Here is a 16,643-nt window from a genome sequence, read left to right as displayed (position 1 = left end):
AAAGTTCCCTCCATACTGGAAAGAAAGTGTCTTTCTAGACAGATGTAGAATTTTGAAAGTCCTGCAGATCTTTACTGTTTTCATAAAACAAAAGCAATAATTACTAATTTTGACAATTTATTTTTAAAATTGAGATTTTTCTGGCGTATCATGTTGATGCTGGAGAACCCCACCACTACAATATATTACCTAGTTTTGCATGGAAAAGTAGGATAACTTTTCTAATTCCTAATATGTAAATGTGAAATAACAACACCCACTGAATAGGATTATGTTAAGATACTATTTATAATGCCTTAAATACAATAACAAGTACAATGCAAACACTCAATTTTTAAGTCTTTTTCTGCTTGGACAAATTATTGTTTGGTGTGACCAGAATTTTTTTTTAAATTAACATTATTTTGCTGCACGGTGATCCTAATTGTAATTCTAAAATAAATGCTATAGTTTTATTTTATTATTTCTCTTACAGACAGGCTAGCCTCAATGAAGCAGCCGAGAAGTATTATGATCTGGCAGCCAGACTGAGGCCTAATGTAAGTACTTTCCTAATGAGAAACACTTTCAGAGGGATAGACTCAAAGCATGTGATAGGTGTAAGACATAGAAGCGTGTTTTGTTTTTTTTTTCTTTCTTTCTTTCTTCCTTTCTCTCTCGATCTCTTATTTTGAATACCTACTAAATAGCTTAATTCAACAGTAAAATCTGCCAGCCTCAAGCTTCTTTTTCTAGAGTTAGACTTTTTGTCTTCTAGCCTGTGTAAAGCAACATAAGATTTTTATCACTTGAACACAGGCTTTAGCACTACTAAGTACTTTGTATTTGGATAACTTTTAAAATCAATTCCTTGAAGGTTTTTTTGGCTGTGGCATTAAATACCTATTATTTTTTGATTCTCATGTATAGTCAGACCTCAAGCTGTATGCCTCTTTTCTATTCCACAGGCCTCATTTCTAATTTCTGTGCTTTTCAACTTTATCAAGAATGTTTTTATTACAATTTTTCTCTGGGTAATGATGCTTCCATAAAGAAAGATGGATATAAATTAGATCTCTTCTATTGAAATAGAGTAACCATTTATGAGAAAATAAGAACTGGTTTTGTCTTGGTCTTCTAAGCACATTTTATTTGCAACACATCTCTGAACTCCAACACATTGTGCTTTTATTTTCATATACCTTCTGCATCTCTCGCCAATACTAAAATCTTCTACCCTGTTCTTCACATCAAGACCATCTATTGGGAAATGCAATTTTGAAACAGTAATGAAAGTGCACATGTGATGTGAGTGCAAATAATGGGATCAGTCTCATTTCTTTATAGTAACTCATCCATTGGGCAAGCATTCTTCATCTATAGAGTGCCTGCTTTGTGGTAGGATGCAGAGATTTCATATCCTGAATGACCACACCGTGTAGCAGACAAGACTGAACACAATCATCTAATTGAAATACAGTGTGGTGATTCTTATACAGAGGTGTATACAGTCCTCTGGGAGCACAAAAGAGGAGGATTAATGCTCCCTGAAAGAGACCTATGTGGGAGGTAGCTATTTTTCTTTTCAGGAGATTCATCCACTTGCAACATTAGCCCTGAATCTCAACGCCTCCGAGTTTTACTTGTAGGGGCAAAAAAGTATCTTTATCTTAAGCACCCTAAGGCTCATGGCTGAGACCCCAAACAAAAGACAGATTTAACAATAGAAAAGCATACAGATTTATTTAATATACATTTTACCTGATATGGGAGCCTTCAGAAATGATGACTCAGGAAAATATTTTTTATAGACATCATGCAGAAGTGTGATTAGAAGACAAAAGGTTATGATCTCATGGTAATAAATTGGGAAGAACTTAGAAATTCCTGTTTGTTCTTCTTCTTTTTTTCCCTGTGTGTTCAGAGACAAGGTGTTAATGAGGGTCTTATCACCTACTACCTTGGAGAAGGGAGAGAGAAGGTCACAGAGTGACTGTCCTTCTTCTGCAGTTTTGGTTTTTTTTCAGCTTAAAATACTATGTATTATAAGGAACCATGCTTTGGGTGGCTGTTCTGAACCCTGTCACATTCATTATGAGATGTTTCAAGAATTGATAAGCAATTTGCAACAGAAGAAAATAACTTAATAATCATGGTGAGAACAATGACAGCTAAAATTTATTGAGCACTTATTATTATGTGCCAAGCACTGTGCTAAGTACTTCATTCATTTCTCACAACAACCCACAGATACCTTTGTGATCCCTATTCTCTGGAAGGGCTGCGAAGTTAATAACTCACCCACTGTCAAAACCAAATGGAATCACACTGTAACCCGGGCCACTGAATGCATAACAGAAAGCTTGATGGAAAAAAATTGCAGTCATATTTTAGAGAGGAAAGGCAAGCCAGAAATTAGGAAAACCTAAATAATGATAGTCATTTTATTTATTTATTCAGTAATATTTACAGAGTACCAGGTATTACTTTTGGCAGTGGCTATACAGCAGTGAACAAAATGGTTAGGAGCTCATAATCTAGTCTGAGGAGAAGGAGCTAGTATATCAAACAGTGAGACGTGCTTTGGAGAAAGCTGGAGCAGCACAAGTGAGTTAAGAGTTGTGGCAGGGAAGGGGGTGGCGTGCACTACGCATGGTTTGGTAAATGCCCTAGTCGGACAGCTTTCTGCAGTATTTCTAGGAAAAGGGTTGAATTTGAAGTCTTATTATTACAACTTCATTAAAGGCAGAGATGCGAGTTTTTTTTGTTGTTGTTGTTGTTTTATTGCCTTCACGTTAATAAGATGCTATGAATGTACATAATGCATGATAGGTAAATGCAATTGTTTTTTGAGTACTGGTCACTTGAGTGTCATGTTGATTTTTGGTCAAGTGGTTGGTCAAATTACCATCTTCAGCATGTTATAATGAATTAGTGAGAGAAGAGCTACCTGAGCTATCTGACCTGGACTAAAAAATGAAAGACACTCGGATATTACAAGATTTGAGTCTGATTTGTGAAATGGTTAATTTTAAAAGACTAAGCAAATCATAAAATCAATATTTAATCTCCAACTGGAAACCATTTTTTTCTGAACCCTCAAAATGTTTCTTCATAAACCCGCTGCAGACTGCTTTTCAAAATATGTTTATTCAAATGATACTTTCCCTATCTGGCAACAATACTTTTAAAATGATGGGATAGAATAAAGTATTCACATTTAACAGTGAATAAATGATGTTACAATTGATGGATCAACAGATATGATTTTTTCCTAATCTGTTTTCAGAATTGTGTTTTGACTTACAGTATGTGGTCTAGGTGAGTAAAACACCACAGCACAGGGGAAGCAGTGATAAAATACAAACCATGGCAGTAATATAAATTTCTCCCATCCAAGTACTAACCAGGACCAACCCTGCTTAGCTTCCAAGATCAGACAAGATAGTAATATAAATTTCTGTTCTGAAATGAAGAGACCTTTTTAAACAATAACCCGTGTAATGATTTATTAGCAATGACCCATCTGATCTGAATTAAAACATTCATTTAACATTTATCTTGTTCATATCTGTTTATTACCTTTGTTCATAAAAAACATTCTTTGTTATTTCTCTGCTTTTAACTTAATAAATTTGGTACCTGCCTATATGATAGCGTAGCTAACAGACTTCACCTCCAGTCTATTTAAATAGTTCCATTGTCTTTTCTAGTTTTCTCCCCTACACAGTAATCTAATCTTACTCTTACTTTCTTCGAAAAATTTTCTTCTGAAGAATTTTCTTCTGTTCTTTAAGTACAACTAGGAGGGTAAAAATCAGTAGCTGTATGTGAGAGACTCTGTGCATGTTTCACCAATGTTCATATCAGATCACTACTACACAAAATAAAGTAGGAAGCCGCAACCTCTGTTACAGTCATATTAAAAAGCTTGCTGTCTGTGGGATATTCTTTCTTAATAAAATACCGATTCCATTTCTTCAATATGTCCCATGATGAATTTCTTTATGTTTCCTATGATATGAAAGCCATATTTTCCACATAATGTACTTTGAAATTGTTAATTGTATTTTTGCATCATTTTACGTACAAAGAATTCCAGTGGTCAAATACTAAAATAATGAAAGATGTCTAAATTAGCAGGCACAAAATAAGTTTTAGATTCTGACATTGTCTCTTTATCAGAGATGTTTAATACCTTGTCGTTTACCAAACTACACAGTTAGAGAAGTCTATTTATTACAAAATGACGCCATTACCATTTTAATTTTTTTACTTGATTTTTGGAGCTGATTGTCCTAAAATTAAACCTTATAATACATTAAAACATGTTTCTATAATAGGAAAACTCCTTACTGAAATTGCCATTTTAAGTTTTTTTTAGTTTTAATTTTTTTTTTGTTTTGTTTTAAATAAATTGACCTTTCTTTGGAGGTTACTTTAAATAGACAACAGTCTTCTCTGTCTTCTCTCTCACTAATGGGCATCAAAAAATGCTGACTCTCAAGGACTAGAGGGATATTAAATGGAACTGCTTTGTTCTTCCTGGAGGAATTAAGCCAAATTCTGCATTAACTTATGGATTTTTAAAAAATGGTTAATGTGAAGAATGGGAAATTTGCATAGTACAAAGTCACCGGCTTTTACTTGACTTTTTGTAAACTCTAGAGTTAGAAGAGAGTAATTACCAATGATAGGTCTGTACATCTTATATTTTTGGGGCTGTAATTGTTTTTAATATGAATTTATTCAACTTACTTTTTATCAAGTTCCAGCTTTATGTAAGACTGTGCCAAATGCAGTAGGGTTTGAAAGTTATGAAACAATAACCTTGTCCTTAAGAAATGTACAATCTAATGTGGGGAGGGAGTGAAGGAGAGAACGTGGGAATCCCAATCCTCAAACATCAGGGCAATAAATAATAGCATCTAATAAGTGCTTTGTGAGACACATGAGCTAGGTGTAAGCAAAGCGCACAGGAGAGAGAAACGACGTTCAGCTGGATGGAGCTGAAGAGACACTGAGTCACAGTTGACAAGCTAAGAGAAACTTGGAATGATAGGATGCCTGTAAGTAAGGATTTTAGCGAGAACAAGGAGAGAATTCTGGCAGGGAGAACTATGTACATGAACTAGGGCAACATGTACCGAGAGGAAGGGTATAGGGGAAGATAGAAATGAAAACTACCATAAAACTAGATGAATGGTAGTGGATACCATATTAAAAATGTGGCGTTTGTATTTTAAAATGTTATTAAGCAAAGTGACATAATGAAAAGAGTTATTTAGGATGGCCATTTATATGATGAAATGAAAAATGTCGATTGTGTTTGAGGAAGTAGAGTTGGGAGATACAGCCTTGGGAAAACTTAATAAAAGATCATGGTAATAGTATAGGCATAAGGTAGTGAAACTAAAGTACAGAAATGGAGAGAAATGGAAAAGAACATACAGATAAATTAAGTAATAGATTATTTCAAAAGACGTGAAGAAGATAATTAGTTGGCCACCATATATGTTCCAAAATTTTGATTTTAGGTAACCTGGAAGAAAAGAAATGCCACAAATATAAAAATTGTAACCAGAGGGCCTTATTTATTATAAGAACAAAATGGTTAGACTGAGCACATTCTGAGCGAGAGAATCTACTTACTCTCATTTTCTCATGAGACATTCCTATCAAGGAAGAAGTTAGAAGGCCATAGTTAGGGATAGAGACTTGGGAGTCATTTGCAAAAAAGGGAATGGTACCAAATAAGTGGGTAGCATCACCAAAGGAGGGAATATACAAAAGAGAAGAGAGTCAGTTTCAGACATTTGGGAATTTCGACATTTCAAATTTAGAATAAGGAAGGCAGCCAAGACAGTGACAGGGCATAGAAAGCAAAGTTGATGAGCAGGGAACACTGCTGCAAAAAGGTAAAGAAAAACAAGGACAGAGAAAGTCGTTTGACTTCCAAGAGTAAGCATATTTGTGCCCTTTGGGAGTGCAGTTTCACATAAGTGACGTGAGCAGTTGAGGAAATGGAGAATTGGAAGTGGGTGGTGTAAGACTTATTCTGTAGTGATGTTTGGAAATAAATATTAAATTTGAATATTACCAATTAAAGATAGATGTTGAGATGTATGTGTCTCTGTGTTAAATAGGATACTAAAAATGTGTGTATGCATGTGAACATGAGACTGAAAATGTGTCCAAGGTGAAGGGAGCGCAAAGGAAATATCAGAGATATTTAAGGATTGCTTCCTCCCCAGTGACTGAAGTAGGAAAAGGACACTGTGAAGATACAGAGGGAAAAACAAAACTAGAAATAGAGGGGAGCTAACTTTAGGTAGTAAATTATTTCGGTTATGCTCATTTGATTATCTGCTAATCCTGTGGGGGAAGAAAGGATAGAATTTTATGTTAAAGACTCATGGACAACTGCATGTTCTGAGGAGCACAGTAGGTAATATTTGATGCAGGTCTGTACTATCTACATGGAATAAATAAGTACCAATGAGGACACATTTTTTTTGGTGATCACTGGTAGATTACTTCTAGTTTTGACTCAGCTCTCTGATTTATATGCTAACTGTTGTATTTGCATTTTGCATTTCTAATATGTAGAATATTTTATAAATATCCCATGTGTATTTAGTATATATGCATTAAAAGGAGAATATCTTTCAAGGGTAATATTATCGATAGAGAGCTTCATATATGCATTATACCTTTCCCAGGTACTTAGAACAAAAATTATTTCAGAACATTATTATAAAATCAAAACCAGTGTGATCCATTTGGGCTCTTTAGCAATGCTTATATGTCAAAAGATTAAACTGAGAAACATGGGAAGAGAAGATTCAAATAAATGAGCTTATTGACAAAATGCAGCTGTGTTACAAGGTAGTCCACATATTCTGTAACGTATTACTTTCAATTTGACTCTCATTTTTATGGTGAATATGGTGGTAGGGGAATGACTGTGGAGTGGAAATAACCACTAAGACTGAGCTCTGGGGAAAAAGATTAATTATTTAATTGAGCTATTATTAATTGAAAGGATATAAAATTTCCCACCTACATATGTATATTCTAATGGGAAAGATATTCTTCAACCCTAATTAGAACAAAGAAAACATGAAACCAAGTTTAATGGGACAGATTCAGATTCTAACATATAAAGGATTGTTATGTTGTTGGAAAAAAATGACAAAGTTAATAATAATTTGTCTGGGAGGCAGTTAAACCACATTTCTGCTTGTAAATGGGTGAGGAACCATATGGCCTCTCCCAAAACTTTCCACAAGCTTCTGTGATGTGGGAATACTACATACCATGTGTCTCTTGACTTTTACACATTGATTTTATGTGGATCCCAGAATCACCAGATTGATTTTATGAGTAAAATGTGTTTTAATACTGCACATACATATTTCACTTTGACTAATTTTTTCAGTTACAAATATATCCATGTGTTTTATTTTTTTATTATTCATTTTTCCATAAGTTGGGGTACAGGTGGTATTTGGTTACATGAGTACTTTAGTGGTGATTTGTGAGATTTTGGTGCACCCATCACCCGAGCAGTGTACACTGCACCAATTTGTAGTCTTTAATCCCTCGTCCCCCTCCCAATCTTCCCCCCACGTCCCCAAGGTCCATTGTGTCATTCTTATGCCTTTGCGTCCTCATAACTTAGCTCCCACGTATCATTGAGAACATACGATGTTTGGTTTTCCATTCCTGAGTTACTTCACTTGGAATAATAGTCTCCAGTCTCATCCAGGTCACTGCAAATGCTGTTAATTCATTTGTTTTTATGGCTGTGTAGTATTCCATCATATACATATACCACAGTTTCTTTATGCACTCGTTGATTGATGGGCATTTGGATTGGTTCCAAAATTTTTCTGTTGTGAATTGTGCCACTATAAACATACATGTGCAAGTATCTTTTTCATATAATGACTTATTTTCCTCTGGGTAGATACCCAGTGGTGGGATTGCTGGATCAGGTGGTAGTTATACTTTTAGTTCTTTAAGGACTCTTCACACTGTTTTCCATAGTAGTTGTACTAGTTTACATTCCCACCGCAGTGTAGAAGTTTTCTCTGTTCATCACATCCATGCCAACATCTACTATATTTTGATTTCTTGATTATGGCCATTCTTGCAGGAGTAAGGTGGTATTGCAGTATGGATTTGATTTGCATCTCCCTGATCATTAGTGAAGTTGAGCATTTTTTCATATGTTTGTTGGCCATTTGTATATCTTCTTTTGAGAATTGTCTATTCGTGTCCTTAGCCCATTTTTTGATTGGATTGTTTGTTTTTTTCTTACAGATTTGAGTTTGTTGTAGATTCTGGATATTAGTCCTTGGTGAGATGTATAGATTGTGCAGATTTTCTCCCACTCTATGGGTCCTCTGTTAACTCTGCTGACTGCTCCTTTTGCTGTGCAAAAAAGCTCTTAGTTTAATTAGCTCCCAGCTATTTATTTTTATTGCATTTGCTTTTGGCTTCTTAGACGTGAAATTCTTGCCTAGAGGGTTTTGTGTTTTTTTGATATTATCTTTTAGGACTTCTATAGTTTCAAGTCTTAGGTTTAAGTCCTTAATCCATCTTGAGTAGATTTTTGTATAAGGTGAAAGATGAGGATCCAGTTTCATTCTCCCACATGTGGCTAGCCAATTATCCCAGCACCATTTGTTGAAAAGGGTGTCCTTTCCCCACTTCATGTTTTTGTTTGCTTTGTCAAAGATCAATTGGCTGTGTTTGGGTTTATTTCTGGGTTCTCTATTCTGTGCCATTGGTCTGTGTGCCTACTTTTATACCAGTACCAGGCTGTTTTGGTGTCTATGGCCTTAGAGTATAGTTTGAAATCAGGTAGTATGATGTCTCCAGGTTTGTTCTTTTTGCTTAGTCTTGCTTTGGCTATGCAAGCTCTTTTTTGGTTCCCTAGGAATTTTAAAATTGTTTTTTTCTAATTCTGTGAAGAATGATGGTGGTATTTTGATGGGGATTGCATTGAATTTTTTATTGCTTTTGGCACTATGGTCATTTTCACACTATTGATTCTACCATCCATAAGCATGAAATGTGTTCCATTTGTTTGTGCCATCTGTGATTTCTTTCAGCAGTGTTTTGTAGTTTTCCTTTAGAGGTCTTTTAACTCTTTGGTTAGATGTATTCCTAAGTATTGTATTTTATTTTATTTTTATTTATTTATTTATTTATTTGCAACTATTGTAAAAGGAGTTGAGTTCTTGATTTGATTCTTTGCTTGGTCGCTGTTGGTGTATAGAAGAGCTACTAATTTGTATACATTAATTTTGTATCCAGAAACTTTGCTGAATTCTTTTATCAGTTCTAGGAGCTTTCCCGAGGAGTCCTTAGGGTTTTCAAAGTAAATGATTATATCATCAGCAAACAGTGACAGTTTGACTTCCTCTTTACAGATTTGGATACACTTTATTTCTTTCTCTTGTCTGATTGCTATGGCTAGGACTCCCAGTACCATGTTGAAGAGTGGTGGCGAGAGTGGGCATCCTTGTCTTGTTCCAGTTCTCAGAGGGAATGCTTTCAACTTTTACCCATTCAGTATTCTGTTAGCTGTAGGTTTGTCATAGATGGCTTTTATTACATAGGGTATGTCCCTTGTATGCCGATCTGCTGAGTTTTAATCATAAAGGGATGCTGGATTTTGTCGAATGCTTTTTCTGCATCTATTAAGATGATCATGTGATTTTTGTTTTTAATTCTGTTTATGTGGTGTATTACGTTTATTGACTTATGTATGTTAAACAATTCCTGCATCCCTGCTATTAAATGCACTTGATCATGATGGATTATCTTTTTTTATATTGTTGGATTCGGTTAGCTAGTATTTTGTTAAAGATTTTGATACCAATAGTTATCAAGAATATTGGTCTGTAGTTTTCTTTTTTGGTTATGTCCTTTCCTGGTTTTGGTATTAGGGTTATGCTGGCTTCATAAGGGTTCCTTCTTTACCTGACTTGTAGAATAGTTTCAAAAGAATTGGTACCAATTCCTCTTTTAATCTCTGGTAGAATTCTGCTATGAATCTGTCTGGTCCTGGATTTTTGTTGTTGGCGGTGATGGTGATTTTTTAATTACCATTTCAATCTCGCTGCTTGTTATTAGTCTGTTTAGGGTATCTAATTATTCCTGATTTAAACTAGGAGGATCATATCTTTCCTGGAATTTATCCAACTCTTCTAGGTTTTCTAGTTATGTGCATCAAGGTGTTCGTAGTAGCCTTGTATGGTCTTTTGTATTTTCGGTAGTGTCAGTTGTAATATCTCCTGTTTTCTTTTCTTAGTGAGGTTATTTGAATTTTCTCTGTTCTTTTCTTGGTTAATCTTGCTAAAGGTCTATCAATTGCATTTTTCTTTTCAAAGAACCAGTGTTCTGTTTTGTTTATATTTTCTATTGTTTTATTGTTTCAGTTTCATTTAGTTCAGCTCTGATCTTGGTAATTTCCTTTCTTCTACTGGGTTTGGATTTGGTTTGTTCTCGTTTCTCTAGTTCCTTGAGGTATGACCTTAGATTGTCAATTTGTGCTCTTTCAGTCTTTTTGATGTAGATGCTTGGGGCTATGAACTTTCCTCTTAGCACTGCTTTTGCCGTATCCCTGAGGTTTTGATAGGTTGTCATTATTGTCGTTCAGTTTGAAGAATTTTTAAATTTCCGTTTGATTTCATTTTTGACCCAATGCTCATTCAGGAGCAGGTTATCTAATTTCTGTGTATTTGCATGGTTCTGAAGGTTCCTTTTGGAGTTGATTTCCAGCTTTATTCCACTGTGGTATGAGAGAGTGCTTAATATAATTTCAATTTTCTTAAATTTATTGAGGCTCATTTTATGGCCTATCATATGGTCTATTTTGGAGAAAGTTCCATGTACTGTTGAATAGAACGTGTATTCTACAGGTGTTGGATGTAATGTTCTGTATATATATAAGTCTGTAAGTCCATTTGTCTCAAGGTATAGTTTAAATGCATTGTTTCTTTGTTGACTTTCTGTCTTGATGATCTGTCTAGTGCTGTCAGTGGAGTATTGAAGAAGACTTCCCTGGCCTTGGTAGAGACCTAGACACTCAAATACAAGAAACACAAAGAACACCTGGAAAATTCATTGCAAAAAGATCTTCACCTAGACACATTGTCATCAGGTTATCCAAAGTTAAGACGAAGGAAAGATTCTTAAGAGCTATGAGACAGAAGCACCAGGTAACCTATGAAGGAAAGCTTATCAGATTAACAGCAGGTTTAACATATAGTTTATAACATATGAATTGTCTTTTATTGTAAACTATATGTTAAGTATATATAAATATAACAAACTATATGTTAAATATATATAAATAAGGACTTAACATATAGTCCTTATATGTTAAGAATTTTCTTCCTCAGGAACACTAATTATTCTTGAGTTTGGTCGTTTAATATAATCTCAGACTTTTTGGAGCCTTTGTTCATTTTTTTTATTCCTCGTTTTATCCCCCACTATTACTATGTTACTGTCTAATTTCTTAGTCTATTAGTAATTGTTTTATAAATTTGGGAGCTCCAGTGTTAGGTGCATATATGTTTAGGACTGTGATGTTTTCCCGGTGGACAAGGCCTTTTACCATTATATAATGTCCCTCTTTGTCTCTTTTAACTGCTGTTGCTTTAAAATTTGTTTTGTTTCATACAAAGATAGCTACCCCTGCTCATTTTTTATTGTCCATTCTCATGAAATGCCTTTTTCCACCCCTTTAAGTTTATGTGAGTCCTTATATGTTATGTAGTCTCCTGAGGCAGCAGTTAGTTGGTTGGTGAGTTCTTATCCATTCTGCGGTTTTGTATCTTGTAAGGGAGCATTTAGGTCATTTATATTCGATGTTAATGTTGGAATGTGAGGTACCATTGCATTCATAGTACTCTTTGTTGCCTGTGTACTTTGTTTTATTTTTTGTTTTTGCTTTTTAGCATGTATTTTTGTTTCATAGATCCTGTGTTTTGATCTGTTTCCAGGATTCTTGTCAAGATTTAGAGCTCCTTTTAGCAGTTCTTGTAGTGGTAGCTTGGTAATGTGTATTCTCTCAGCATTTGTTTGTCTGAAAAAGACTATCTTTCCTTCATATGATGCTTAGTTTTGCTGGATACAAAATTCTTGACTAACAATTGTTTTGTTTGAGGAGGCTGAAGATAGGGCTCCAAGCCCTTCTAGCTTGTAGGGTTTCTGCTGAGAAATCTGCTGTTAATCTGATAAGCTTTCCTTCATAGGTTACCTGGTGCTTCTCTATCATAGCTCTTAGGAATCTTTCCTTCGTCTTAACTTTGGATAACCTGATGACAATGTGTCTAGGTGAAGATCTTTTTGCAATGAATTTTCCAGGTGTTCTTTGTGTTTCTTGTATTTGAATGTCTAGGTCTCTAGCAAAGCCAGGGAAGTTTTCCTCGATTATTCCCCCAAATATGTTTCCCACGCTTTTAGAATTGTCTTCTTCCCCAGGAACACCAATTATTCTTAAGTTTGGTCGTTTAACATAATCTCAGACTTTTTGGGACCTTTGTTCATTTTTTTAATTCCTTTTTCTTTGTCTTTGATTGGCTTAACTTGAAGACCTTGTCTTGGAGCTCTGAATTTCCTTCTTCTACTTGTTCAATTTTATTGCTGAGAATTTCTAGAGCTTTTTTCATTTCTAAAAGCATGTCCATAATTTCCTGAGTTTTTTATTGTTTTTTTCTTTCTGCTATTCTGTTTCCTTTGATATTTCTGCTTTCACTTCTTATATCAATTTTTGGATTTCCTTGCCTTGTGTTTTGTCTTTCTCTGGTGCCTACCTGATTGGCTTGATAACTAATCTCCTGAACTCTTTTTCAGGTAAATCAGGGATTTCTTCTTGGTTTGGATCTATTGCTGGTGAACTAGTGTGATTTTTGAGGATTAAGAGCCTTGTTTTATCATATTACCAGGGTTGGTTTTTGATTCCTTCTCATTTGGGTAAGCTCTGTGAGAGGTAATGTCTAGAGCTGAAGGTTGTTATTCTGATTCTTTTGTCCCACGTGGTGTTCCCTTGATGTAGTACTTTCCCCCTTTTCCTATGGATGTGGCGTCTTGGGAGCCAAACTGCAGTGATTGTTGTCTCTCTTCAGGACTAGCCACCCAGCAGGTCTACCAGGCTCCATGCTGGTACTGAGGGTTGTCTGCACAGCATCCTATGATGTGAACCATCTGTGGGTCTCTCAGCTGTGGAAATCAGCACCTGTTCTGGTGGAGGTGGCGGGGGTGAAATGGACTCTTTGAGGGCTCTTAGCTTTGGTGGTTTAATGCACTCTTTTTGTGCTGGTTGGCCTCCTGCTGGGATGAGGTGCTTTCCAGAGAGCATCAGCTGTGGTAGTATGGGGAGGAACAGGCGGTGGGCAGGGCCCTAGAACTCTCAAGAGTATATGCCCTTTGTCTTCAGTTACTAGAGTGGATAGGGAAGGACCATCAAGTGGGAGCAGGGCTAGGTGTGTCTGAGCTCACACTCTCCTTGGGTGGGTCTTGCTGCAGCTGCTGTGGGGGGTGGGGGCTAGAGTCCCAGGTCCCTGGAGTTGTGTACCTAGGAGGATTATGGCTGCCTTTGCTGAGCCATGTGTGTTGTCAGGGAATTGGAGGAAAGCCAGCAGTCACAGGCCTCACCCAGGTCCCATACAAACCAAAGGGCTGGTCTCACTCCCATCATGCCCCCCACCTGCTCACCCATCCACATTAAACAACCCAGAGTCTGTGTCTGTTTCCAGGTGGAGGGCATGAGGTCTTGAAAACTTGCTTCAGGCTACCCACCTCCCAGCTGTGAAGGAAAAGGTTTGGTTCTTGCCCCGCCTATGGAGTCTGTACACTGGATTTGCATTCTCCCCTAAGCTCCCCACTAAGTTCAGGCCAGGAGGCTTCATGACCCATTCAGGTAGTTACAAAGTTCAGCTAGAGATTTCCTTCTCCCGGTGGAGTTTTACCCCCTGCTCCTCTGTCCACCCTCCTGATGGATCCCTGTGGTATCAGGCAGGAATGGCCTGCTTGGGGACCCAGCGAGCTCCCAGGGGCTTTCTGCTGCTTCCCCACCCCTGTATTTCGCTCAGCTCTCTAAATTGTCTCAGTTCCAGGTAAAGCCAGAAATTCCTCCCGCGAACAGACTTTCAGCTTCTCCAGTGGTGACGTGTGTCAGGAGAGGAGGGTCTCCCTTTCCTACTTCCACAGGTGGGGCACTCACAGTATTTGGAGTGTCTCCTGGGGCCTTCAGGAGCAGTCCGCTTCCTTCAGAGGGTCTGCGGGTCCTGTCAGGATTGCTGGATTGTTCTTAGAGTCAATCAGGAGCTAAAATTCGCGGTGCACACCTCCGCAACCTGCTCTGTCTGGAGCTGCAGTCTAGTCCTGCCTCCCATCCCCCATGATGATCTCTTGTCCATCTGTATATTTCATAGTTAGCAAATGACGTGAGGTAAATTGACACCCTCCTCTCCCCAAAATAGGTTTCAATCAAGTTATTAGTTTTCTCCCACATTTTATCTATTTTTGTTAATTGCAACCAGAGATACCATTGAAACAAGACCTTTGATCTTAGGTTTATTCACACTTACCCAAATTAGCTCCTCAAATGCATATTCTACTTCAGTTCAAAAATACGCTTCATCACATTATTATTACGGATATTTTTTGCCATGTCAGTAGAAATTAAATACCTAATTCCAGCAAGATAGATGTTCATTTCCCTGACAGCTTCAGTTAGGTCAGGATCAATTTTGGTCCCATCCTGCCCACATCTGCCTTCAAACTCCTTTCTACTCTAGATCTCTTTTCCAAATTATGTTCATGCTGCAGTTATTTCTTCTGACAGGTTACAAGTCTAGTTTCCGGTGCATTTACTTCTCTCTGCTTACATTTTAATGGCTTTGTGTTATACTTGTTTTGCAAATTTAGACAAATCAGACAAAAAAATGGATTTCTGAAGTGTTTACTGCTTTTCTTCTCTTTCTCCAATTGTGTAAGTTTCCATGCTTAGAAGACAAGGTTAGTGAATACAACCCCCTCGTTTACTAACTGTTGGTGTGGGCAAGTTGCAGCCTATACTGGGGTCAGATTGTCGCACTGACCTAAACTGAATTTACAGTTTTTCCAGCCTTGGGGTATTGTTATTCATCACAATCTACATGCAGTCATTTTTAAACAGTATTTTTTCAATATATACTTGTGTATTCTCTGTATATATGTGTGTTTTAGATTCACAACTGGAAAGATCAGGGGAGTTGAGGCATAGCAGGAACGTAAGGAGCTCTTGGCTATAAAGAAAATCAGCTTCAGTATTGTAGTTTGGGGAACATCAAAACCTTTGGGAAATTTCACTTAATTATATTCTCTGATTCCAATGTATTTCTTTTTACTCACATTTCTTTGTGGGGGTATCTTTTGCATGGAGTTATAGCTATAATTGTTCAAACTGTGGGACCACACACTAAAATTACAGTTAGTCTCTACTCCAGAGAAACCAGATTCCTGATTTCTTTGAAATTCCAGCTGATGGAACCACACCGACCCACATTCCTACCTGGGAGTATCAGTTTGGGAGACTAGTGGCTGTCAGCTTCAGAGGGCTTTGCCCTTCCACCATTGCCAGTCACCACATTCCTTATAATTCCCCTTGGTTGTTCCCATAGCCAGCTTCCTCCGTTTCTATTATTTTACAGGTATTTATGCTTTTCTAAATATACACTGAAACATTAAACAAAAGTTGCTTATATGTGTAATAAGTCTTTGCTCTCTCCCTCCTGCTTCTAATTCTCCCTGTAACACCTTCTTTTTCTGCTTCTTTACCATTCCTGTAGTCCTAACTCCTTGTTAACTATCTGAACTCCAATCTGTATTTGCAGATAAATCATATTATTCCTGATCCTAAAGACAAATAAACATTAGGCACATCATGAAAATTCATAGATTGATAGATTAATTTTTATTGAAAGTTCCATGTCCTTGTTAAAGAAGAAATATTCTGAGACTTTTTAAATGGAAAGGAGATTTTATTAAAGACTATTATGAGAGGGGTCAAGACTATCGTGATAGGGGAGAGAGATTAGGCTCAACTCTATAGCAAAGACAGCTGGGAATTTACAGCGTAAGAGTTCAGAAAATACTACCCCAAAATATGGCATCTTGGCATATTGACGTTGTTTAAGCTGAAGGAATTCGAGAAATGGCATGTGCAGGAAGGACTATCTGATCTTCCACTGTGGCAGCCATAAGACACTCATGGGAGTGGTGCCCGTGCTGTGCCTGGAGAATAGGCGCTTTCTTATCTCCGAAGGTGAAGTGAAACCAAGAGGAACCCGAACAAACAGGCCTTGCCCCGTTCTCCCCTAGTGTCTTACACTTAGCTCATATCCCTTTGTCCTATCCTATTTCTCTACAACTTTCTAATTTTCATCAAACCTACTATAAAACACACTGAGATTTATACAGATGTCTTCATTTCTTTATGAAGGCTGTCATATTATGTAAAACTTATGTTAAATTTGTGTGTTGTGAATTATTACCTTTTTTTTTTTATCTTAATATGTCTTTTTTTTTTGACAGAGTCTCTGTTGCCTAGGCTGGAGTGCAGTGGTGTCATCTTGGCTCACTGCATCCTCTGCCTC

At 36.9% G+C, this 16,643-nt stretch overlaps 1 protein-coding gene across 3 annotated transcripts in view; it reads left to right on the top strand.

Moving 5' to 3' along the window:
- LOC105473277 (transmembrane O-mannosyltransferase targeting cadherins 2) overlaps window positions 1-16,643 on the top strand; it is a 469,505-nt gene that overhangs the window by 392,969 nt on the left and 59,893 nt on the right. For all 3 annotated transcript variants that reach the window (XM_024790163.2, XM_011726991.2, XM_071071353.1), the window contains one exon: window positions 476-539. In XM_024790163.2, coding sequence (XP_024645931.1) covers window positions 476-539 — 64 coding nt within the window. The remainder of the gene's footprint in view (window positions 1-475; window positions 540-16,643) is intronic.

Source organism: Macaca nemestrina, chromosome 10 (genome assembly GCF_043159975.1).
Source record: "Macaca nemestrina isolate mMacNem1 chromosome 10, mMacNem.hap1, whole genome shotgun sequence".
Classification (NCBI taxonomy): domain Eukaryota; kingdom Metazoa; phylum Chordata; class Mammalia; order Primates; family Cercopithecidae; genus Macaca; species Macaca nemestrina.
The sequence above is the reverse complement of the archived record's forward strand: the minus strand, read 5'-3'. Positions and strand labels throughout refer to the sequence as shown.